At 48.5% G+C, this 18568-nt stretch overlaps 1 protein-coding gene across 1 annotated transcript in view; it reads right to left on the bottom strand.

Moving 5' to 3' along the window:
- Nucleotides 1-847: 847 nt before the first annotated feature.
- The window catches only part of MMP24 (matrix metallopeptidase 24), a 43276-nt gene continuing 25555 nt past the window's right edge, over nt 848-18568 (bottom strand). The window contains exons 6-9 of the mRNA XM_050313482.1: nt 7589-7803; nt 5910-6048; nt 4711-4977; nt 848-3444 (exon numbers count right to left, since the gene is read on the bottom strand). Of these exons, the coding sequence (XP_050169439.1) occupies nt 3107-3444; nt 4711-4977; nt 5910-6048; nt 7589-7803 (959 nt within the window). The 3' untranslated portion in view covers nt 848-3106. The remainder of the gene's footprint in view (nt 3445-4710; nt 4978-5909; nt 6049-7588; nt 7804-18568) is intronic.

Below are 18568 nucleotides of genomic sequence, written 5' to 3'. Positions count from 1 at the left end.
TGAGTGCAGTGCAGTGAGCGTGTGTAGGTGGCTGCTCTCAGGTCCCGCTGTGCCAGCATCCCTGGGCTGGACAAATGGCTGGACAAATACAGGGTGGGATCACAGGAACACACCTACAACAGCCTCTTGCTCATGAGACTTGAATTAGCTCTGCTGTTCCCTGCTCCCCTGTGGGGACAGCGTGTCCTGCTGCTGCTGCTCGGGACAGGAGCTGGATCAGGAGCTGGATCAGGGAGGGCTTTGGCCAAGGTGATGGGCAGCAGTGAGTCCACCCTCCACTGATCAGCTGCTGCAGCAGAACAGGGGATCCCAGCACAGAGCTCAGCTGTGGGAATACTAAGGAGCTGTCCCTTACACAAATACGGATGTTTGTGCCCGGATCCAGGGCACCCCAGGACTGCCCAGGGGCTGATCTTGGCAAAAGAGAGATGACAGTGGTGTGAGTGAGGTTGCACTGTGGGAAGAGGGTCAGCTGCTCGCCCCCTTGCCCCAGGTGCCACCACCTGTACCTGGCAGGGGGCTGTTCCCACCTCCAAACACCTCCAGGAATACCCCACGCCCTGGAAAGGCAGGGCTGTGCCCCAGGAGGCAGGTACAGAGCAGGCAGCAAAGCCTTGGTGTTCCTGTGGCTCTGAGCAGCAGCAGCTCCAGGCAGGCTGGGTTTTGGCAGCACAGCTTGCCTTGCTGAGCAGGGCCTGGCACCCTGGGGCACACACAGCTGTCTCAGGACACGGCTCAGCTTGTGCCCACCGGGCACTTTGCTGCCTGAACAGCCTGTTCCTTGGACAGGCCAAAAATCTGCCTTCGGGCAGGAGGCGAAGAATATAAACAAACCCACACAACGCTGTCACTTGTAAATTCTTTTTTGTTTGTTTGTTTTTTTTTTGTTGTTTTTTTTTTTTAATGATGGCTGTTGGAAGTTGCTCAAAGGTTTGGGCTGTGCCAGCCCCAGAGAGATGGCAGCGTACAGATGAGACCGAGGTGGCTGTGGAGTCCGTGGTGTGCGTCCTACCACACCTCTAGTACACAGAGCAACACGGAGTAGCGTGGGGGTGTCTGATTAGAGCTCCCATTTCCTTTGGTCCTTTGCACTCCTTCACCCATCATGAGACGTTAGCACAGGTTTCACTACGACTCGAAGTTTCTCATCTACTTGCTTCTCACTTATTTTGTAATATGTTGGTAATACTTTATGTTTAAACACAATAAACAGCTTGGCTATGGAAATCAGTTATGGAGGACAAAATACAGTTTGAGACCACGTGTTATGCAGTCCTAGTGGGCTTCACCAGACGTATCTATGTGTCTATCCTGCTTCACCAGAGCAATATTTGAGCACTAATTAGCAATCCAGAACGCTAACAATCTCTCTGCTGCTTCATTCCTCACTGTAGTTAGGAATAGTTTTAGCATGTTTGCCGTCCCATGGGGTTTGTTTCAGAGCTGGCATTATAAAGCTGTACTTCTTCTATACTAACTGGACATTCTGTGCATTGCACTTCATTTGCACTGAATAACATTCAGTTATAGGCAGAGGGCTTAGGCTAATCCCGTGATTATCATGGAATCATGGAATCACGGTGAGCGTGCAAAGCAGTTCCTGTGCTGACACGGAGGGCACTTCTGTGCAGGGCTGGCCTTTGCCACGACACTGCACAGCAAGAGGCTCTTCCACTCTTACTCAACGTGGTAGAAACATCAGCATTGACAGGAAAATCAAAAGTTTGTGGTTAGGACAGAACATCCTGAACCGCTCACGACTGTAAGAGGGACAAGCAGAAGCAACTGTTGTAGGAAGAGACTCGTGGAAACTCACTAGCTGGAAGTTAAGGTATTTTTCTAGCCTTTACCTGATTTTTATGGCTCTGTCAAATGTGGCTAGTGATGAACTCATTCTACTGTGTGGCATGCTCCCTTTGGTCCTTGCCAAATATTTGCCTGTGAAGAAGTGAGCAAAACAAAAAAAACCCCAAATTTCGAAGGCATACAATGTTTGTAACATCTACAGGGCTTGGATTTAGTTTTATAAACAGGCCTAATTCTTACTGTACCTTGACTATTTCAGCAAAATATAATGACGACCTCACTCCAAACAAACATTTCCATTCTCCTGAAACCCAACGTACAAATTCCACAACCTAGTTACACATGCCACAGAACAACAACTCATCTTTTCCCGGTGTCTTAACAGGGGCAGAGTGCAGTCTAAGTCTACACATATTCCTGGTATTTCAGTACCCGTTGGTTCATTGGTTCTTGCTGCCGGGAGCTTAAACCAATTTATATGACATTTAAATATTTCTTTCATGAGCGGCTCCCAAAACAAAAACATGTATTCCTATGATTGGTTTGTGTGTTTGGTTGGTTTTTTTTTTTTAAACCCAATTACTTTGTCTTCAGATTGTCCCAGTCTAGGGTTTGATGTTGCCAAGTGTCTGGTTTGGTGCTTCTTGAGCTTCTGCTCCGCACTCCGGTACCTCTTTGAGTGCTCGGTGGTTCCTTGTGCACTGTGCTGAGTGGCAGCGTTGATTAGTTATGAATGTACAAAACATCTGACCAGCAGGTATTGGAAAATCGTTATCCAGGTAGATCCCTGGATTTTGTAATAAACTAAGAAGATCTTTTAGAATGGTTCAGCATCAGAATGTCTTCTGCTTATGACACTGAATTGTTCCCGTTCATAGATTTCATGATCTTAATTCATTTATGAGACAGCTATTAAAAAAATGGTTCTGTTCAGAGGTGGTTTAGCTACACTGGAGAATGCTGGGTTTAACAGGGGGCACTGGTGCAGGGAACTGAATGAAGTTTCCCAGATCAGTTGAAACCTGTCTCGAAGACTCTGGTGCTGGCAGAGCGAGCCTGTGGATGCACTGCGACCGACAGGCGACCGAGGCAGCACGAAGGAAAGAGGCTCCACACTGCAAGGCTGCCTGCCCGGATCGTTTTCCAGTTTTCCTGCTTATTTCAGTCCCAGGCTGTCCAAAACTTGTAGGTCACTGAAGTAGTTTTGTTTGGTAGGCTTTTCAATGCATTTTTTTCTCTTTTTTTTTGCGTGTCCACAGTCCTCATCAGCTCCGTGAGGCGCAGCGTGCAGCGGGCTGTGTCATACCCACTCCTGCACAGGTCTTTTGTAGTACACAACGTTTTGCTGCACCTCTTTGTTTTTGAACTGGAAGATTGTGTAGACCAGGACGAGGATGCAGAGGGACAGGATGCAGGGGATCACCACCGCGATGGCGTTGACGGTGCTGGGCACGTCGTTGATGGTCACCATGATGTCCACGTCGTCGTGCGGGAGCCGCCGGTCTTTGCTCCGTTCAACATCCTTCTGGTTGCAGCCCATCCAGTCCTTCAGGATGGACCTGGGGTAGCCTGGCTCCACGCTCAGCCTCTGGTTATCGAACTTCCAGTACTCCTTCCCTTTGTAAAAGTAGGTGTAAACTAGGAGACAAAACAGAGAGTATTTTCCACCGTTTCAAAGTTGGGTTGTGCTTGTGTGAGGATGCTCAGGGAGCCTGAACAGCGGGAGGTGGGCACTGCCTGGGTCAATAAAACACATTTATCCAGGGCACTCCCAAACCATTGGAAAGTGAAGGTGGTTTTGGAGCTGAGATTTAAAGGAGAAGCCGTAACCCTGGCTTGTGTGTTCAACGTTGCCCATGGAACACCATTCCCCCCGACCAAGATAACCAGGGAATTAAAAAAAAAAAAAACCCACTAAGTTCAAAGAAGTGTGCTGCAGTGAGTTATTTTTTACTAAAACATCTGTAAATGTGTGCTTGTCATTACCAAGTAAATAACAACATCTCAGAGTGCCAGTGTGCGCCTGGGTGTGTTTGGAGGAACATTTCAGGTTTCTATTCACCCAGCCTCAGGGAGCAGATGCTGAGTAAGATGACTCCTTTTGGCCACAAAATCCAGAATATTTGGCCAGTGTTGAGGACCAGTCCTGTCCTGCTGCTAATAAAAGGGTGATGCTTTATGCTGTGTGTTGTCTGAATTACCCCCTCTCCCCAGACTCCTTTTCTAATCTCAAATGATTAGGAAAAAATTAAAGAAAACAGGAGAAGGGAGCTGTGGTGAAAACTATTGGTGCTCCTGCACTGTCCCCCAGCTTGGCTGGTTCTCACTGCCATCCTCCAGCCTGGCCCAGCCCAGCCCTGCTCTCACACCACAGCCCCAAATTTAAACAGCCTCAATGGCACAAGCCCCCTCTGTTAGCTCTTTCCCTAACTGGAAGAAGAGGAAGAGATCTTCAAATTAGAGAAAGAAATGTGTTGGAAGGAGCCTCTGGAGGTCTAAGCCCCTACTGGGAGCATAACTTTGAGGCTCACTGCCAACATCAGACAGGCTGGGGCATGTCACAGAGAGCCTGAGCCAGGTCCTGGTGAGAAATCAGGAGGGAATGCAGGTTACAGCACCCTCACAACCAGGGCCCAGGAAAACCTGGGTAGGGGCTGTTGTGGCAGAAAAGGTCCCATTCATCCATGGCAATGTGATAATGTGGTTTGACAGCCAAGGATGTGCATGGGTTGGGATGAGGGTCAGGAACCACCTCAGAGTGCTGCTGCTCACAGGGCCCAGGGACCCCAGTGCTTCTGAGACTCGAGTGCTGTATCAGGAAATACTTGAAACAGCCCACAGCCAACAGCCCAGCTCCCAGCACAAGCTGATACTGATCTAACAGGTAATGATGCAGGTACATACAGCCTTCCTTGCTGATGAAAGCTCCCTGAGGAGCCTGAGGGATTCCTCTCCACACGGTGATGGGCTTTGGGTATCCTGGGTCCGTTGCTCTCTTGTCCTCGTTGTACCTCCAGTACCTGTCCCCTTTGAAGAAGTAGGTTTTGCCCACGGGCTCCCAGCGCAGGGCCGTGTCGATGCCCTCCCGGGGCAGGCAGTTCCCCAGCTCCACCAGGCTGTGGGGGTAGCCTGGCTCTGCTGTCACTTCCTTAAAAACCCAGTACTTATCTCCTAGAGATCGGGGGGGACACAAACAACAAACAGATTTGCCCGGTTAGGAGTTGAATCGATACAGACATTGAACAGCCACAGAACCACAGCATGCTGAGGGCTTCCAGCCTGAACTGTAACCTGTGAAAAAGCTGCTCCTCCACTTCCTTTTGAACCTGAAACCTGATTTCATTCGCTGCTCCTCAACTCTTGTTTCAGAAGAAATGTTGAACAACCCTTTTCCATTTACCTTCTCATGCCAGTCATGATCTCAAAGACTCCTCTCATCCCCTGTCTGCCATCCCTCACTCAGGCTGAGGTGTTCCTTCCAGGTCAGCCCAAACTTTTCAGTAATTTCTGTTGCCTTTCCCTGAGCCTTCTCAAGTTTTAATACAGTTTAGTGAGCTGAGGTGCTGAAGCTGCAGACACAAATTCAGAAGCCCAGGTACTGTGGTTTCCTACCAGCAGGGCTGATGTTTTCCAGCCACTCTTCCTTGCTCACAGCTTGCTCTCGAGTTACAGGATCCTGTTCAGACCCTGTCACAGTGCCAGGGCTAAAGAGGGGCCCCAGCACAAGGTGGTCATTTTGTCTCTTTAGGAGACAACTGTCCAGAAATGTGATTTGGGAGCACCCTGTACCTGGAGAGGCCCCAGTGCTCTGCTGAAATGTGTTCAAGGAGACAGGCAGGAGACTGACACTCCCTGGGAAAGAGGATCTGTTTCTTGCCATCACATGAAAGCCAACTTCCCTTAATTGATATTAGCTCTCTACAGAGATTGTCCTGGCAAGGCCAGCCCACACTAAACTATATTTTAAGGATGAGTGGCTGCTTGAAGTGCCCCCTTGGAAAAGGCCAAGGGTGCGGCGTCCCTGTTTTTCCCCATCTTCAAGCCACCGAAGCAGCGTGTGGGGCGAGGCAGGAGGGGCTGGCTGGTCCTGAGCTGTACTGTACCTTTGAAGAAAACAAATTTGCCATCAGAGCGCTCGTAGGCCGCGTCGATCTTGGCGGGGAGGCCCTTCCAGAACTGCTCGATCTGCATGGGGTACCCCTCCTGCACGCGGTTGTTGCGCAGCCGCCAGAACCAGCGATCCTGGGAAAACCAGAAGCCTCTTCAGAACGAGCATTTTCGTCTTGCTGGGCATCCAGCACCCCTAATCCCTGCCCAGGCCCCATTACAGATGGATGTCCTGCGACAGCTCCAACCCAGCCCTGTCTCCAGAGAGCGAAGTGCCCCGTGGGGGAGACGGCAGCCCAAAAAGCGAGGAATTGGTTGCTGGTGCTGTGAGAAAGGGTGGAAAAAAGAGGGAAAAGGAGCAGGGGGAAGTGACTCCAAAGTTATAAGCATTGTGACCCTTGCATGTCCTGTCACCTAGGTGTCACACTTGTCCTGGTGCGGGTGGTGCTCTCCGAGCCCAGGACAGCCTGAACAGTACCTGGTGAGTGTGTGAAACACATAAGGTCTAAAGGCACAAAGGAGTTACTAAATATCCCTTCAGGTATGAGATCAGTAGTTAAAGCTACAGTGGATGCTTTAACAAGCAGGACAGAACCTGTGAGACTTCTCCCAGGTACTATCCCAGCCTTCAGCTAATTTCAGTTCAGGAATTTTCTGCAACTGATGTGGTTTGTCCATTTAATGACCTTCAATATATCCCTCTCCACATTCATACCCACTGGACACAGTGAAAGCTACTGCTGTTTTGGGAATGGGACCATGGATGTCCATATTCAGGGCACTCTAACGGGTTCATGAGCAAAGCCTCTCCTTCTTCTGCAGCTGTAGTTTACAAGGAAGGTTGAATCAAACTGCCCAGGAGCTTGAGGCAGGCTGAGCACTCCTGCAGCCCTGGATCCATGCAGGTCACTTTCAGGACAACGAGGCTTTCTGCCCAGAGAAGCTGTGGCTGCCCCATCCCTGGATGTGTTCCAGGACAGCTGGGATGGGGCTTGGAGCAATCTGATCCATTTGAAGGTGTCCCTGCCCGTGGCAGGAGGTGGAGTGAGATGGTCTGTAAGGCCCCTCCCAGCCCAAACCACTCCAGGGTTCTGTGATTAACTGTGGGTAGGTACTGGTATTGCTTTATGGCTTTACAGGAGGCTCCTCTCAGGCTGGATGGTGCCTGAATTCTCTACCAGTGCACCCAGTTCACATTTTGAACTGCTGATGGTTTAAGAGTGGATTGAGCTGGTCTTGAGGTGGATTTTAAAAGTGGTCTGTGAGTGCACTGAGATGGTTTTGAGGTGGATTGAGCTGGGTTTTCAGATGGATTGAGCTGGTTTGAGGTGGATTTTTGAGGTGGTCTGTGGATGGATTGAGCTGGTTTGTAGGTGGTCTGCAGGTGGATTGAGGGTGGGCACAGGAGGTGCTGGAGGCTTTCCCTGGGCAACCTCCACAATTCCACAGTGTCACTTGGGCAAGGCTGCCCAGGCATTTTGTGAATCCCACCAGGCACAGATTCCAAATATTACAGAGCCAAACTGCCTACATTTGCTTCTAATATTGCTCATTCATCAGCCTCAGAGGAACGGAGCCATTTTCACAGACATTTCAAATCTCCCTACCAAACACTCTTATTAACCTTTTCCAGTGATAAAATTAAAGGATGACTCACGGGTAAGTTTACAGTTACCTTGAAAACAAACATTTCTCCTCTAAAGAGAGCCACAGTGTTGAAGTTGCCATCACAGATGTTCGGTTTGGAGCCAGGGAGAGCTGGCCTGTCACCCAGAGGAGGGCTGGGGGGTCGTGGCTGTCTCTCGTGTTTCCTTTCCGAAGTCGAGTGAATTCTGCGAACAGGAAGAGTTGGTAAAGGCCTGGTTGGCTCCAGGGGCTCAATGGGAGGACCTAGAAGTGAAAAGGAAAACATTCAGCCAAGTGGACAAGTTTGGCTTTTCTGTGCTTCCCTTGTAAGCTTTAAAAAGGCACCAGGGTGGCTGGATAGCACTGCCAGGGATTTACACACTCCTGATGCAGAGCTCGTTCCCTAGAAATGGGGAGCAGAACGAGATGCATCCACACGTGAAAGATGTCCCAAAACAGATGACAAAACAGGACAAGAACTGAATAAAGACAGAATGTTTTTGTAGGTCTTCCCAAGGAGGCTGGAGCTAAAAGGAAGGAGGAGCCACACCAAGTCATGTTCCCAGCTGAAATAAAAGGTGATAAGCCTTGAAAAGAAATGTTTAGTAAACCATAAAAAAGGCACCAAGAACCCCCCCCAAACCCAATGCAAAACCAGAAAATCAATGCTACACTGAAGGGGAATTGCAGGGAGTTTGGAAATTGGAGAGCAATTACTTTATCACAATTCAGTCACCAATCAGTGCTTTCAGAGCTCCCTGACACACAGCTGTGACAAGGACCTTGCTCTCACTGAAGTGATGCCCTCCCAGCACAGATCTCCCTTTCAATCCTTCCCCAGCTCAGCTCTGGATTTTAAAGGCTGCAGGAATGGACAGAGCTATAAAAATACAAGTGGGTTAGACCGGAGTCTGCTCTTAAACTGCCTCTGCCAGAGGACAATTTCATTAACAGTGGTAAAGTCTGGACCAAATCTCATTCAGAGAGTCACTGATTTCTTGTTGCTTCTCTGAGAAGGCCACAAGTTAATATGGCAGTAAGCAGAGGCCAGGGGTTTTGGTGAGTTTTATATCTGAGGATTGTTTATTTGCAGGGGTTGTGGTTTCAACCTCATTCCGACCCTGCAGGACAAACCCCCAGCTGTGGGTGGAACTGGGGCTGGCTGTCACAGCTGCTGTTCCAGAGTCAGGCTGGGGGTTCAGCACAGCCCAGCTGGGGTCACTGCACACCTGCCCTGCACAAAGCTCATCCCCACAGCAAGGGTTACCCCAAGGCAGGTGCTTGCTCATAGCCAGGGAAGGGATTTATGAGGAAGGACTGAGATACCCATGGAGGCCACACACCCGTGGGGTTAGAAGAGGACTTTTGTACAGGAACATTTTTAACTATGCAGCCCCAAAGGATGGGGTTAGGTGCCCAAGTCCTCATGGTAATTTAACATTCCATTCTCAACGGGTTCCTGGAATGAATCAGTGCTTAACACATCCTGGAAGGGTGACTGGGTTAGTGAAAATCCTCATAACCAGTGACAAAGAACTCATCAGAGAAAGCCATTCTATAAATTGCTAATAAGGATGTAACAGTAGGAATCTTGTGTCTGGGTTTCACAGATTTTATGTTCACACAGTACCCCTTGGATGATACAGTCCCACTTTCTGCAGTGCCAGGCCAGAAACCTTCACCTGTGATTCCTGCAATGGGCCCAGTGTTTCTGGGGCAGATACAGCACATTTTCCAAATTTCAAGTGCAGAAAATCCTTTATAATGCACAGCAAACTGTGCTAATTATTAACCCCTGTCACTGCTAAAGTCTGTGCCTTTGCCTCAGTTTGTGCAGCTTTAGCTTCAGTGTTTTCTTTCTTATCTCTAGTGGCTCAACATTTAATCATTTATAGACCTTCATGGGGATGCTTTTAACATTCTCCTTAATGAGAATTGCTATTTATAGAGCAGTTCCTTTGGTCTGTTGCTGCAATGGCTTTTGGATCTCGAGACAGACCTCTTTTCTAAAGCTTTTCTAATGGACCTTTATATTTCTTGAAGGTAACTTGTCCTCATAGTGTGATATTTTGTGCCACGTGCAATTTTGATTAGCAACTATTTTCATTTACCTTATTCCAGAGCTTTAATAAAAGACATCAAATATTGCTTTAGATGAGGATTCTCAGTTGATAATTACCCTTGGGAAGCTGTCTACATGAAATGAATAAAAATGTTATACTGATACTGTTATTGCTCATCCTTTCCATTCTTAGCTGATCAGTGCCCATTCCGTAACCTAGCAGACCATAAAATTCCCAAACTCTGATATTGCTACTGCTAATGATCTGGGCATTTTCCCCAAGTGGGGGTGCATCAGAGGAGGTGCTTTTGGAGAAATACCCTGCCCTTACATTCTTTCTCTCCTCTACACAATACCTCAGATTTTACCCCCAATATTTTCCCAAACTGTCCATTACTGATTACCTAAGTTCATCTCAATATTTTCATTCTCTTGCTACATTTTTAACTCAAAAACTTTCCCTACCTGTCCACTACTGGTTGCATCTGTTTACCTTAAAATGTTCATGGTCTCCCCTAGAGGTCATCTCAGGTTTTAGCTCCAATGTTTTCCCACCATGTCCACTGCTGTTTGACTCATTTTTACCTCAAAATGTCTCTGCAGAGACATTTGCACACATTTATCTCCAGATGTCCTCGTACTATTCTTGTTTGCTCACACAGCTGGGTGCCTGGTGCATCTGCAAAGCTTATGGATGCAGGACTGAGCTGGTACAGTGGGCCAAGCTGCAGAGGAAAGGCTGGGAATGGGGAAGGAGGTCCCAGACAGACCTTGCCCAAAGCCAGCCAGGGTTCTGGGTTGTTCAGACGGGAGGAGGGACCAGCATTCAGCTCCTGCTTTGGGGAACCAAAGAGCAGGAAGTCAGCAACCTGTTTTGGCTGCCAAATATTGGTGCCAGTGACAGTAACTGAGTAAGTGAAGTCTGAAAGCCAACAATTTACAGGCTTGGTGAAGACAGGAAAGTCTTGCATTAAGTAAAGATAAGCTAGTTGGGATCTAAGCAAGGGGACAAGAAGCAGTGATTTACTGCACACTGCAGTCTCTCATTAAACAACAGCACTCTTGTGCTGCCTTCCCCATGGCCTTGAGGGGATGTGTTTGGTAAATAACACTGGAAAAACTTGAATGCCTGTCCTACAGGATAGGATTCCCCTGCCCACAGGCTGACACAAGGATCAGCTCTAGCACATTGCTACAGAAACACAAAGGAGCTGTAGTTCTTTGTTCCCTCCCCTTTGCAAAAGGCCAACACTGCTGTGCACTGACCAAACCTGAGATGCGTTTCTGCTGCCACAGATGGCTGAGAAAAGCCTCTGTGGTGGTCAGTTTAACTGATACAGAGGAACAATTTCACCAGGCAGCTATTTGTTAGCTTGCAGAACAGTGCCACCAGGCCCAGCACTGATCCCTGTGTGCTGGGAGGCAGCAGGTTCACAGCAGGGTTTGTAAGGAGGACTCCAAGGGCCCAGCTGCCCTTGAGCAGGGAGAGCTGTGCACTCTGCAGCGCTGAGAGGCACCTCTCTGTCCAAGGAACTGTCTGGGAGGGATCCAACAAGTCACTGTACTCAAACTGCTCGCTGGAGAGGCACAGAGTTCCAAAGGGAGTGAAGCTGGGGTGATTCTGCTTCTCAGGCACAGCAAATAGATGGAGATACTCAAATCAGTGGCAGTTCTGGACTTCCAAAAATAACAAGCCAAAAAACTCCCCAATTTGAGAGGAGAAGAGAGCAAGAATAGAGTTTTACAGAGATGACCATGAGCAGTAAGATGGAGACATGGCATTAATCCTTTCTCCCTCTATTCTAAAGAAAAAGGGTTGAGATAGGAGCAGCATCCAAAAAGAAAATTGATGAATGTGTCTGCTAGGTCACAAAGAGAGAATCTGGCAGTAAGGTGCAGAACAGGGACTACAGTGTTATGTTCATATGCTGGAAATGTAACATCTCCTGCATGAGTGGAGTTACTAAAGATTCACTGTCTCTGCACAGGTGAGGCCCACTGGTGTACCCAGTTACAGCCTGCCCTGCCCTGCTGCAGGACAGCAGTGCTGCACAGCTCTCACATTCATCTTCAGTGCCCAAAGCCCATCAGAGCCTCCTGCAGAAAAGAGGAAGGTTCAAAGATCACCTGCCATCCAGGGGACCAGTGCAAAGGTTTTAATTAGCTCCAAGATGCCACTGAAACAGTGCACAGAGAGCTGCCAAGCAGGAGCAATGGTCAGGATGGTGCCCAGCAGCAAGGATTCCCAGGAACCAGGGATGTGCGCTGATGGAAACATCTGACAGAGCAGCGGGGAGATCCCATGACAGGCCCAGCAAGGGACACACTGTACCTACTCACAGCCAGACCAGCCTTGGCAAACCTGCTCTGAAGGAGGGGCCTGGCCCTGGCACGGCTTCCCACACACACTGCAGCTGGTCTGCCACCTGCCTGGATGCAGACTTGGTCATTTCACTCCAAATATTTCATTTCCTGCTCTGCACCGGGGCGGCCTCACCTTGAATACTGGGGCAGTTTGGGGGGACACAGGATAAGGAAGATGTTCAGCCATCAGGGAGTGTCCAGAGGAGGCAACGGAGATGGGGAAGGGCCTTGATTTGAAGCCGTGTGAGGACACTGAGGGCACTTGGTGTGTTCAGCTGGAGAAGAGGAGACTGAGGGACAGCACCCAGGGAATGGCTGGAGCTGTGTCAGGGCAGGGTCAGGGTGGATCTCAGGAAAAGGTTCTTCCCCCAGAGGGTGGTTGGCACTGAACAGGCTCCCCAGGGCAGTGGGCACAGCCCCAAGGCTGCCAGAGCTCCGGGAGGGTTTGGAGGATCCTCTGGGGCACAGGGGGTGACTCTTGGGGATGGTCCTGTGCAGGGCCAGGAGCTGGACTGGATGGTCCTTGTGGGTCCCTTCCAACTCAGCATATTTTGTGATTCTGTAAAATATTCCTATTACAATATGTCCCTGCCAGCCATGGATGTTTCCTTGCTATACTTTGCTTCTTTTCTTGTTTTCATGTGTTCTGGGCCTCTAATTTACTCTGATTACAGGCTTGTCTCCTCTCGTGCTTACACTTAAGAGGATTAAATGCTTACACATTTTTAGTTGCTCCCTTCACTTTGTCACTGAGTGTGGCTAAAGGCAGGAGATGATCCTACAGCTGTGCACATGCAAAGAGCAGAGGAGCACACGGACAACGTGGGAATCCTCGAGGTCAAGCCCTGTGCAGGCAGAATTTGTGTACAGTTGAGGGCGGGGGGAAAGCAGAAGCACAGCCTGTCCCTTGGTGGAGAAAGATGCTCCCTCCTAAGATCAAAGGCAATGCAGAGACAACCTGGCACGAAAGCAGAAGGAACAGACCCTATCCATTAGGGTCCATTAGTTCACCAGTCATTCCTATCTCCAGAATCTCATCCCAGCAATCTGCCTCCAAAGCAGCTCAAGGCAGGATGTAACAGGTTTATTATTAACAGCAGAGATGAACGTGTGAACAGATGTAACAGGTTTATTATTAACAGCAGAGATGAACATGCGACCAAAGAGTCACTTCAGAGATGCTGGCACTGTGGTAATTATTACAGGGCCTGGTCACACCCCCCACTGACATAACTGACCAGGCAGCACAGGAATCACAGCCTCTGCCACTACACTTCCAAGCAACTCCAGAGAAACAGTCAGAGGGAAAAAAATCTCATTGAGAAAAAAACTAAGTGAGAGAGGTTATTGCACGGGTCTGCAACGGGGCCTGAACCCAGTCACCTCATTAGCAGGTGTGACCCCAGCACCAGAGACAAACCCACCCCTGGGACTGCACCTGCAGCCACTTCCACACAGGAAGCAGGTGAGAAACCTCCTGGAGCTGGACACTCTGCATTCCAGAGGGAAGCAACTTTCTGGGACTTTACAGACACTGCGTGGAGAAGAAGACTTTCTTCCTCTCTATCAGAACTAAGGCAAAGAATGTCAGAAAGCTTTTGGGTCACAGCAGATCACCTTCAGAGTGTGACTCCCGCCACTGGCACTTTGCCTCCTCCCTTCATGCTTCCTCTGTCGCAGACCATCTGAATACCAAGGTGACCTGTGAAGATAACACAGAGAGAGGAGGCATTTAGGAGCCACTGTGTCGATAGTTGAGGACAAAACATAATTGTACTGTCCTCCTGGCTATTGACAGAGTGTTCCCTCAACTGCACAGCACCTGCCTGGAGGCTCAGCACCTTGTGAGGCTCGGTGTGTCACAGCCAGCGGCTCCCCGAGCCTGCCAGCACACAGGAGCCTTTGGGCCAGCTCGAGGGAGAGAACCATCCACCAGCAAACACAAGGCCAGCATTTCTCTTCTTAATACTCACTCCAAGAACAAAACCATCGGCCAGGCTACAGTCATGCTTTGAGTAACACACAGGAGGTTTCTGGCAGTAAAAAGCTGAGCTGCCTGCGTGTTTCTGAGGGACTGAACCGGTCCAGGTACACAGGCAAAGCTCTTCAGTCTCAGACCATGACAGATGATCCAAATGAGCCAAGGAGAGTGAGAGAAACCCACCTAGCTGCTCTAAGGACACCAGGGCAGTGCAGAGAAATCCCTGTTCATATTACATGAGAGAGCTGCCAACAAGCTACCTCAGGGACAAGAGCCTGTCCACAATACTCCAAGCCCAGGAAGGACTCATTTCCCTCGCTCACTTGACAAACTCATCAGCACTTTGCCCAGTTCCCCTCTGGAAAAGCTTTCAGAAGCCTGACATCTGCTCCACTGCAAACCAGAACATTTTCCTGTGCTCAGAAAGATCTGTAGGATGGGACAAATATTTCCTGCCCAGCCACGACACACAGCAGTCTTCTCCACCAGCTGAGAAACCTCCCAAGAGAGATGGGCCCCCTCTCAGCCTCTCCTTTGGCAGAGTCCTCCAGGTGTCAGGTGGAGCCCAAGGGCAGCACAGGGACCCAGGCAGTTACTCCCTCCCTGTTTTTCAGAGGAACAGGAATGAAGACCTGGCACAGGGCAGGTGAGGCTCTGTGGATGCCCCAGAGGTGGAGTCTGGTGTTTCTTGCTGGGTCCAACAGAGCCTCCAGACAGCAGGAAAGGTGCAAATGGAGTGATGCAACGCAGAGAAGGGGGCTTGTATCTCTGCAACGTGCCAGAGATGTGGCACCAGGGCACATCCCTCCAGCTCCAGTACCAAGCATTTTCCTCCCCTTCTCCTCCTAGAGCACACACAGCAACACGGGGCACGGATCCAGAAGTCCCAGATCTTGCAACTTCTGTAGATGAGGTCTTGGATGTTACTCTATTCCCTCTCCATGTCCAAGAGGACACTGTCAGAGATCACTCCTACACTTCACGTTTCCAGGTCCTGCACCACAGCAAAGCTTGCTCTGGTGGTCCCACTCAGTGCAGCGTCACCACACAGAGATTCTCCACTGGTCTCTCTGCTGTTCCCTCACAAGCCATCCCACACACACAGGGAGGTTCCAAGGATCCCTGGGGGCTGCCACTGGGGACAGGGAGGGAGGTTATGAAGGTACTGTTTGCTCACAGACACTGTGTCCTGCTAGTCCCAGGCTGCCAGAGCTGGAGTTGTCCAGTTCCTTGGCCAGGGGTTGGTGTGGTTTCACAACTGCCTTGCACCTCAGCCCACGTGGGAGGCACCATGTACACTGACTGGGAGCTCTCCTCTGAGCTGCACAGAAGATGTGTGAGGCTGACACATCCTCAGTGAGATCTGGGATGACCCAGATCCTTGAGGCTGTCTCCAGCCTAAATCATCTGGTCTGTCTTTGGGTGATCAAGAGACCTTCCCTCAGGCTTTGAAGGGGCCTTGAAGGTAATGACCTGGTTAACCAGACATGAGTTTCCCCAGGAACAGTGTCAGGAGAGTCACTCCCAGACGAGAGGCTGTTCACCACCCACTGCAAACCAGCACCTGGAGCAGGACGTGAAGGATCATGGAATCACAGAATCATTATTGTTGGAAAAGACCTTTGAGACCATGGAGTCCAACCATTATCCCAGCACTGTGTTCACCACTAAACCGTGTCCTCAAGTGCCCCATTCACATGTTTTTTGAACATTTCCAGGGATGGTGACTCCACTAGTTCCAGTGGCTCACACCCTTTCTGTAAAGAAATTTCCCCTAATATCCAATCTAAACCTCCTCTGGCACAACATGAGGCCATTTCCTCTCATCCTGTCACTTGTTACCTGGGAGAAGAGACTGACCCCCACCTGGCTGCACCCTCCTGTCAGGACAGAACAGTCCTGATATTTCCTTATTTTGCCAAGGAACATGCCACAGGAAGCACCTAGCAGGGGATGGGAATATTGATGACTTGTCTTACAACCTGTTCTGACACACACAGGGAGCTTCTGGCCTTGTTCTCAGGAGCTCAAAAGTGGAAATAACATTTTAAACACTGACCTTATACTAATCAGCTTAAAGCACAAACAAGAGTTCACATCCCCTACTCTACTGTCTCTTTAGGTGATTATTTAAATAAATTCAGCAGAAAATAACCTAAAAATTCAACAAATCATTACAAGACCGATCCAGACATATTTCTTTTCTAATGGATAATTACAGATACAACATAAAATACATTTGAAATGTGCCATTCTGAAAAGAAGGAGACAAAATGGACTTTAGCTTTAGCAGACTCTCTGTTCTCTGTTCTAGCAACTTCAGTGGAATGAAAAATTGGAAGTTTGAGTTGAATTTATTTTTTTAAAAAGGACGCTACAGGTAAGACAGTGGCTCTGTGACTGATTTTGCATAGTAGGTTCCTAAATAATGTGTACTGAGCACGTGTTGCTGCGTTGTACAGAACGTCAAAGCAGCAAGGTATGGAATTTTGGCATTCCCAAGGCACAACAAAGCAGAGTGGCACTGTGGAAATAAATTATATTAGTTGAATGCTCCTGCTAAAGCTACAAGAAGGATATTCCAGCACAGCCCTTCTCAGCTGTAAGAAGATCAGATGAAGGGTTATGTTCTGCCATCTCCAGTTCCAGGGTGAAACATCCCCTGCATTTTGCACAATTTCTTTGTGATCCATAAAACCTAATTTTACACTCAGCTTTATTTTCTGGACTGTAACTCTGTACTAAGGGCCGAAATCTCTACCAGGGGAAGGAAAGCTCAGGCTGCAGAAGCTGCTCCTTCTGCCCACAGGACAAGTTATCCCTACAACCCCCAACGCCATCCCCAGCCCACTCCAGCTCCAAGGCCTCAGAGAAGACCCTGGTGTGATTCCACAGTGGCCAACAAACGAATTCTCAATCGCTATCAGCTTCTTTTCAAGCTGAGTTAAAATTTTAAGCACATTATATTGCACACAGAGAATCCTGTGGCTAAAGTTTAATGTCACTACATGGTGACAAGCAAGAGGAAGTGTCGTGGTGCCACTGCCAATATACATTTTAATGGCCCTGACCAGCCTTATCTGGCACCTCCACCCCCACCCCTGGCCCCAGGAGTCCCATTTCGGGGAGTGCTGGTCCCAGCTTAGCTGATTTTGGCTTGAACACCAAAAGTGAAGCAACCTGGCTGTCAGTTCTTTATCTGCTCCCTTTCCAAAAATGTGTCTGAAACCAGAGAAATCAGTAAATTTTTTCTTGATTGCACTTTCACTGTCAGCGAAAAAATATGGGGTTTTCTTTCTGATTAGTCAAAGTTCACAGGAACTAAATGAACATTTCAAACTAGAAACAGCACAATGACATTTTAGCAGCTTTCAAAAATTAACACTTGTGTATATTATTTAATGAAAGTTTAACATTTGCCTCAGCATTTTATTTCAGACTCTCTGTTATCTTGAGTTATCTTGAGTATCTGAATATATACCATGTTAGAGTATTCGTAATTAAATGACACCATAGGACAACTGCCAAGCAACTTCATCCTGGTAATGAGCAGTGAGGAGATATCTTCAGCTGCACCCATTGGAAGAGCTATTTCCCCTGGGTGTCTTTCAAACCACGTTATTTTACATGTTGGACCTTGGGTATCTGAGGTTCCACTGCACTCAACAAATGCCTGGGTTTCCCCATTGCCCAGCCAAGATCCAGAGAAACCAGCCCAGAAAGAGACTTCTCCTCTCTAGACATCTACACTTGAACAAATGAATCTCAATCCAGTCACAAAAATAAACACCAAATCCAACCCAGACAGCTGAGATACAGTTTAGACCTCCAAAGTCTTACAAGTCTTGGTACAAATTCTATTGGAAGTAATTTCAAATTCACTCGCAGATCACTGATGCAAATGTAGACTTGTGCCAGGCCTGCCACCGACCCAACATTAACCCCTTAAAAACACCAGCTTTCCCACTGACAACCACCTTAGAAGTATTTTTTTCATGTCTAATTCATATAATATCTGCTCCACTGCTTCTGGGAGCTACTGTTTGACTCCAGCTGTGCAGCAACTGCAAATGTTGCACAGCTGCTCCATCCTACATTTATTAAGCAACCTCTCTGTCAAAGTGGTACTTCCCCAAAGAAGCAAATCAAGGATGTTTGACAAAACCTGTCTTTCATGGGCTGTTACAGACTGTAGCCATTAGTCTCAGTCTGCCCTTGACTGTGGCTCCTAAAAGCCGGATTTCCCTCTGCTCCCAGAGTCTCCTTCCACCAATAATTCTCTGACAGTCCCTGTCCTCACACCCCGGTATCCACCATCCCACCACATGGCACTACATCATCTCCAGCCCCTTGGTTGTCTCCCAGGATCTCTTTGTCTCCTTTGCTCTCTTTTACTTGATCTTTGTGGCACATGCTGTACATGTTCAGCTGGAGATTAAAAGAAGCAAAGTGTTCCCTAAGCAGATCCAAACCTTTTATCCCTACTTTCTATATAATGAGAAAAAAAAATGAGTGCATAAATACTTTTTACCTTTCCTTGATGTTCCACGCTCTTTGCATTCTTTCCTTTTTTTTGCACTGGCTGTTCCCAATGGACAATCCTTGGGTTCAGGAATAGCCTG

This window comes from Myiozetetes cayanensis, unplaced genomic scaffold, assembly GCF_022539395.1.
Source record: "Myiozetetes cayanensis isolate MyiCay16 unplaced genomic scaffold, myiCay2020 scf19, whole genome shotgun sequence".
Classification (NCBI taxonomy): domain Eukaryota; kingdom Metazoa; phylum Chordata; class Aves; order Passeriformes; family Tyrannidae; genus Myiozetetes; species Myiozetetes cayanensis.
This window is presented reverse-complemented; position numbering and strand designations above follow the sequence as displayed.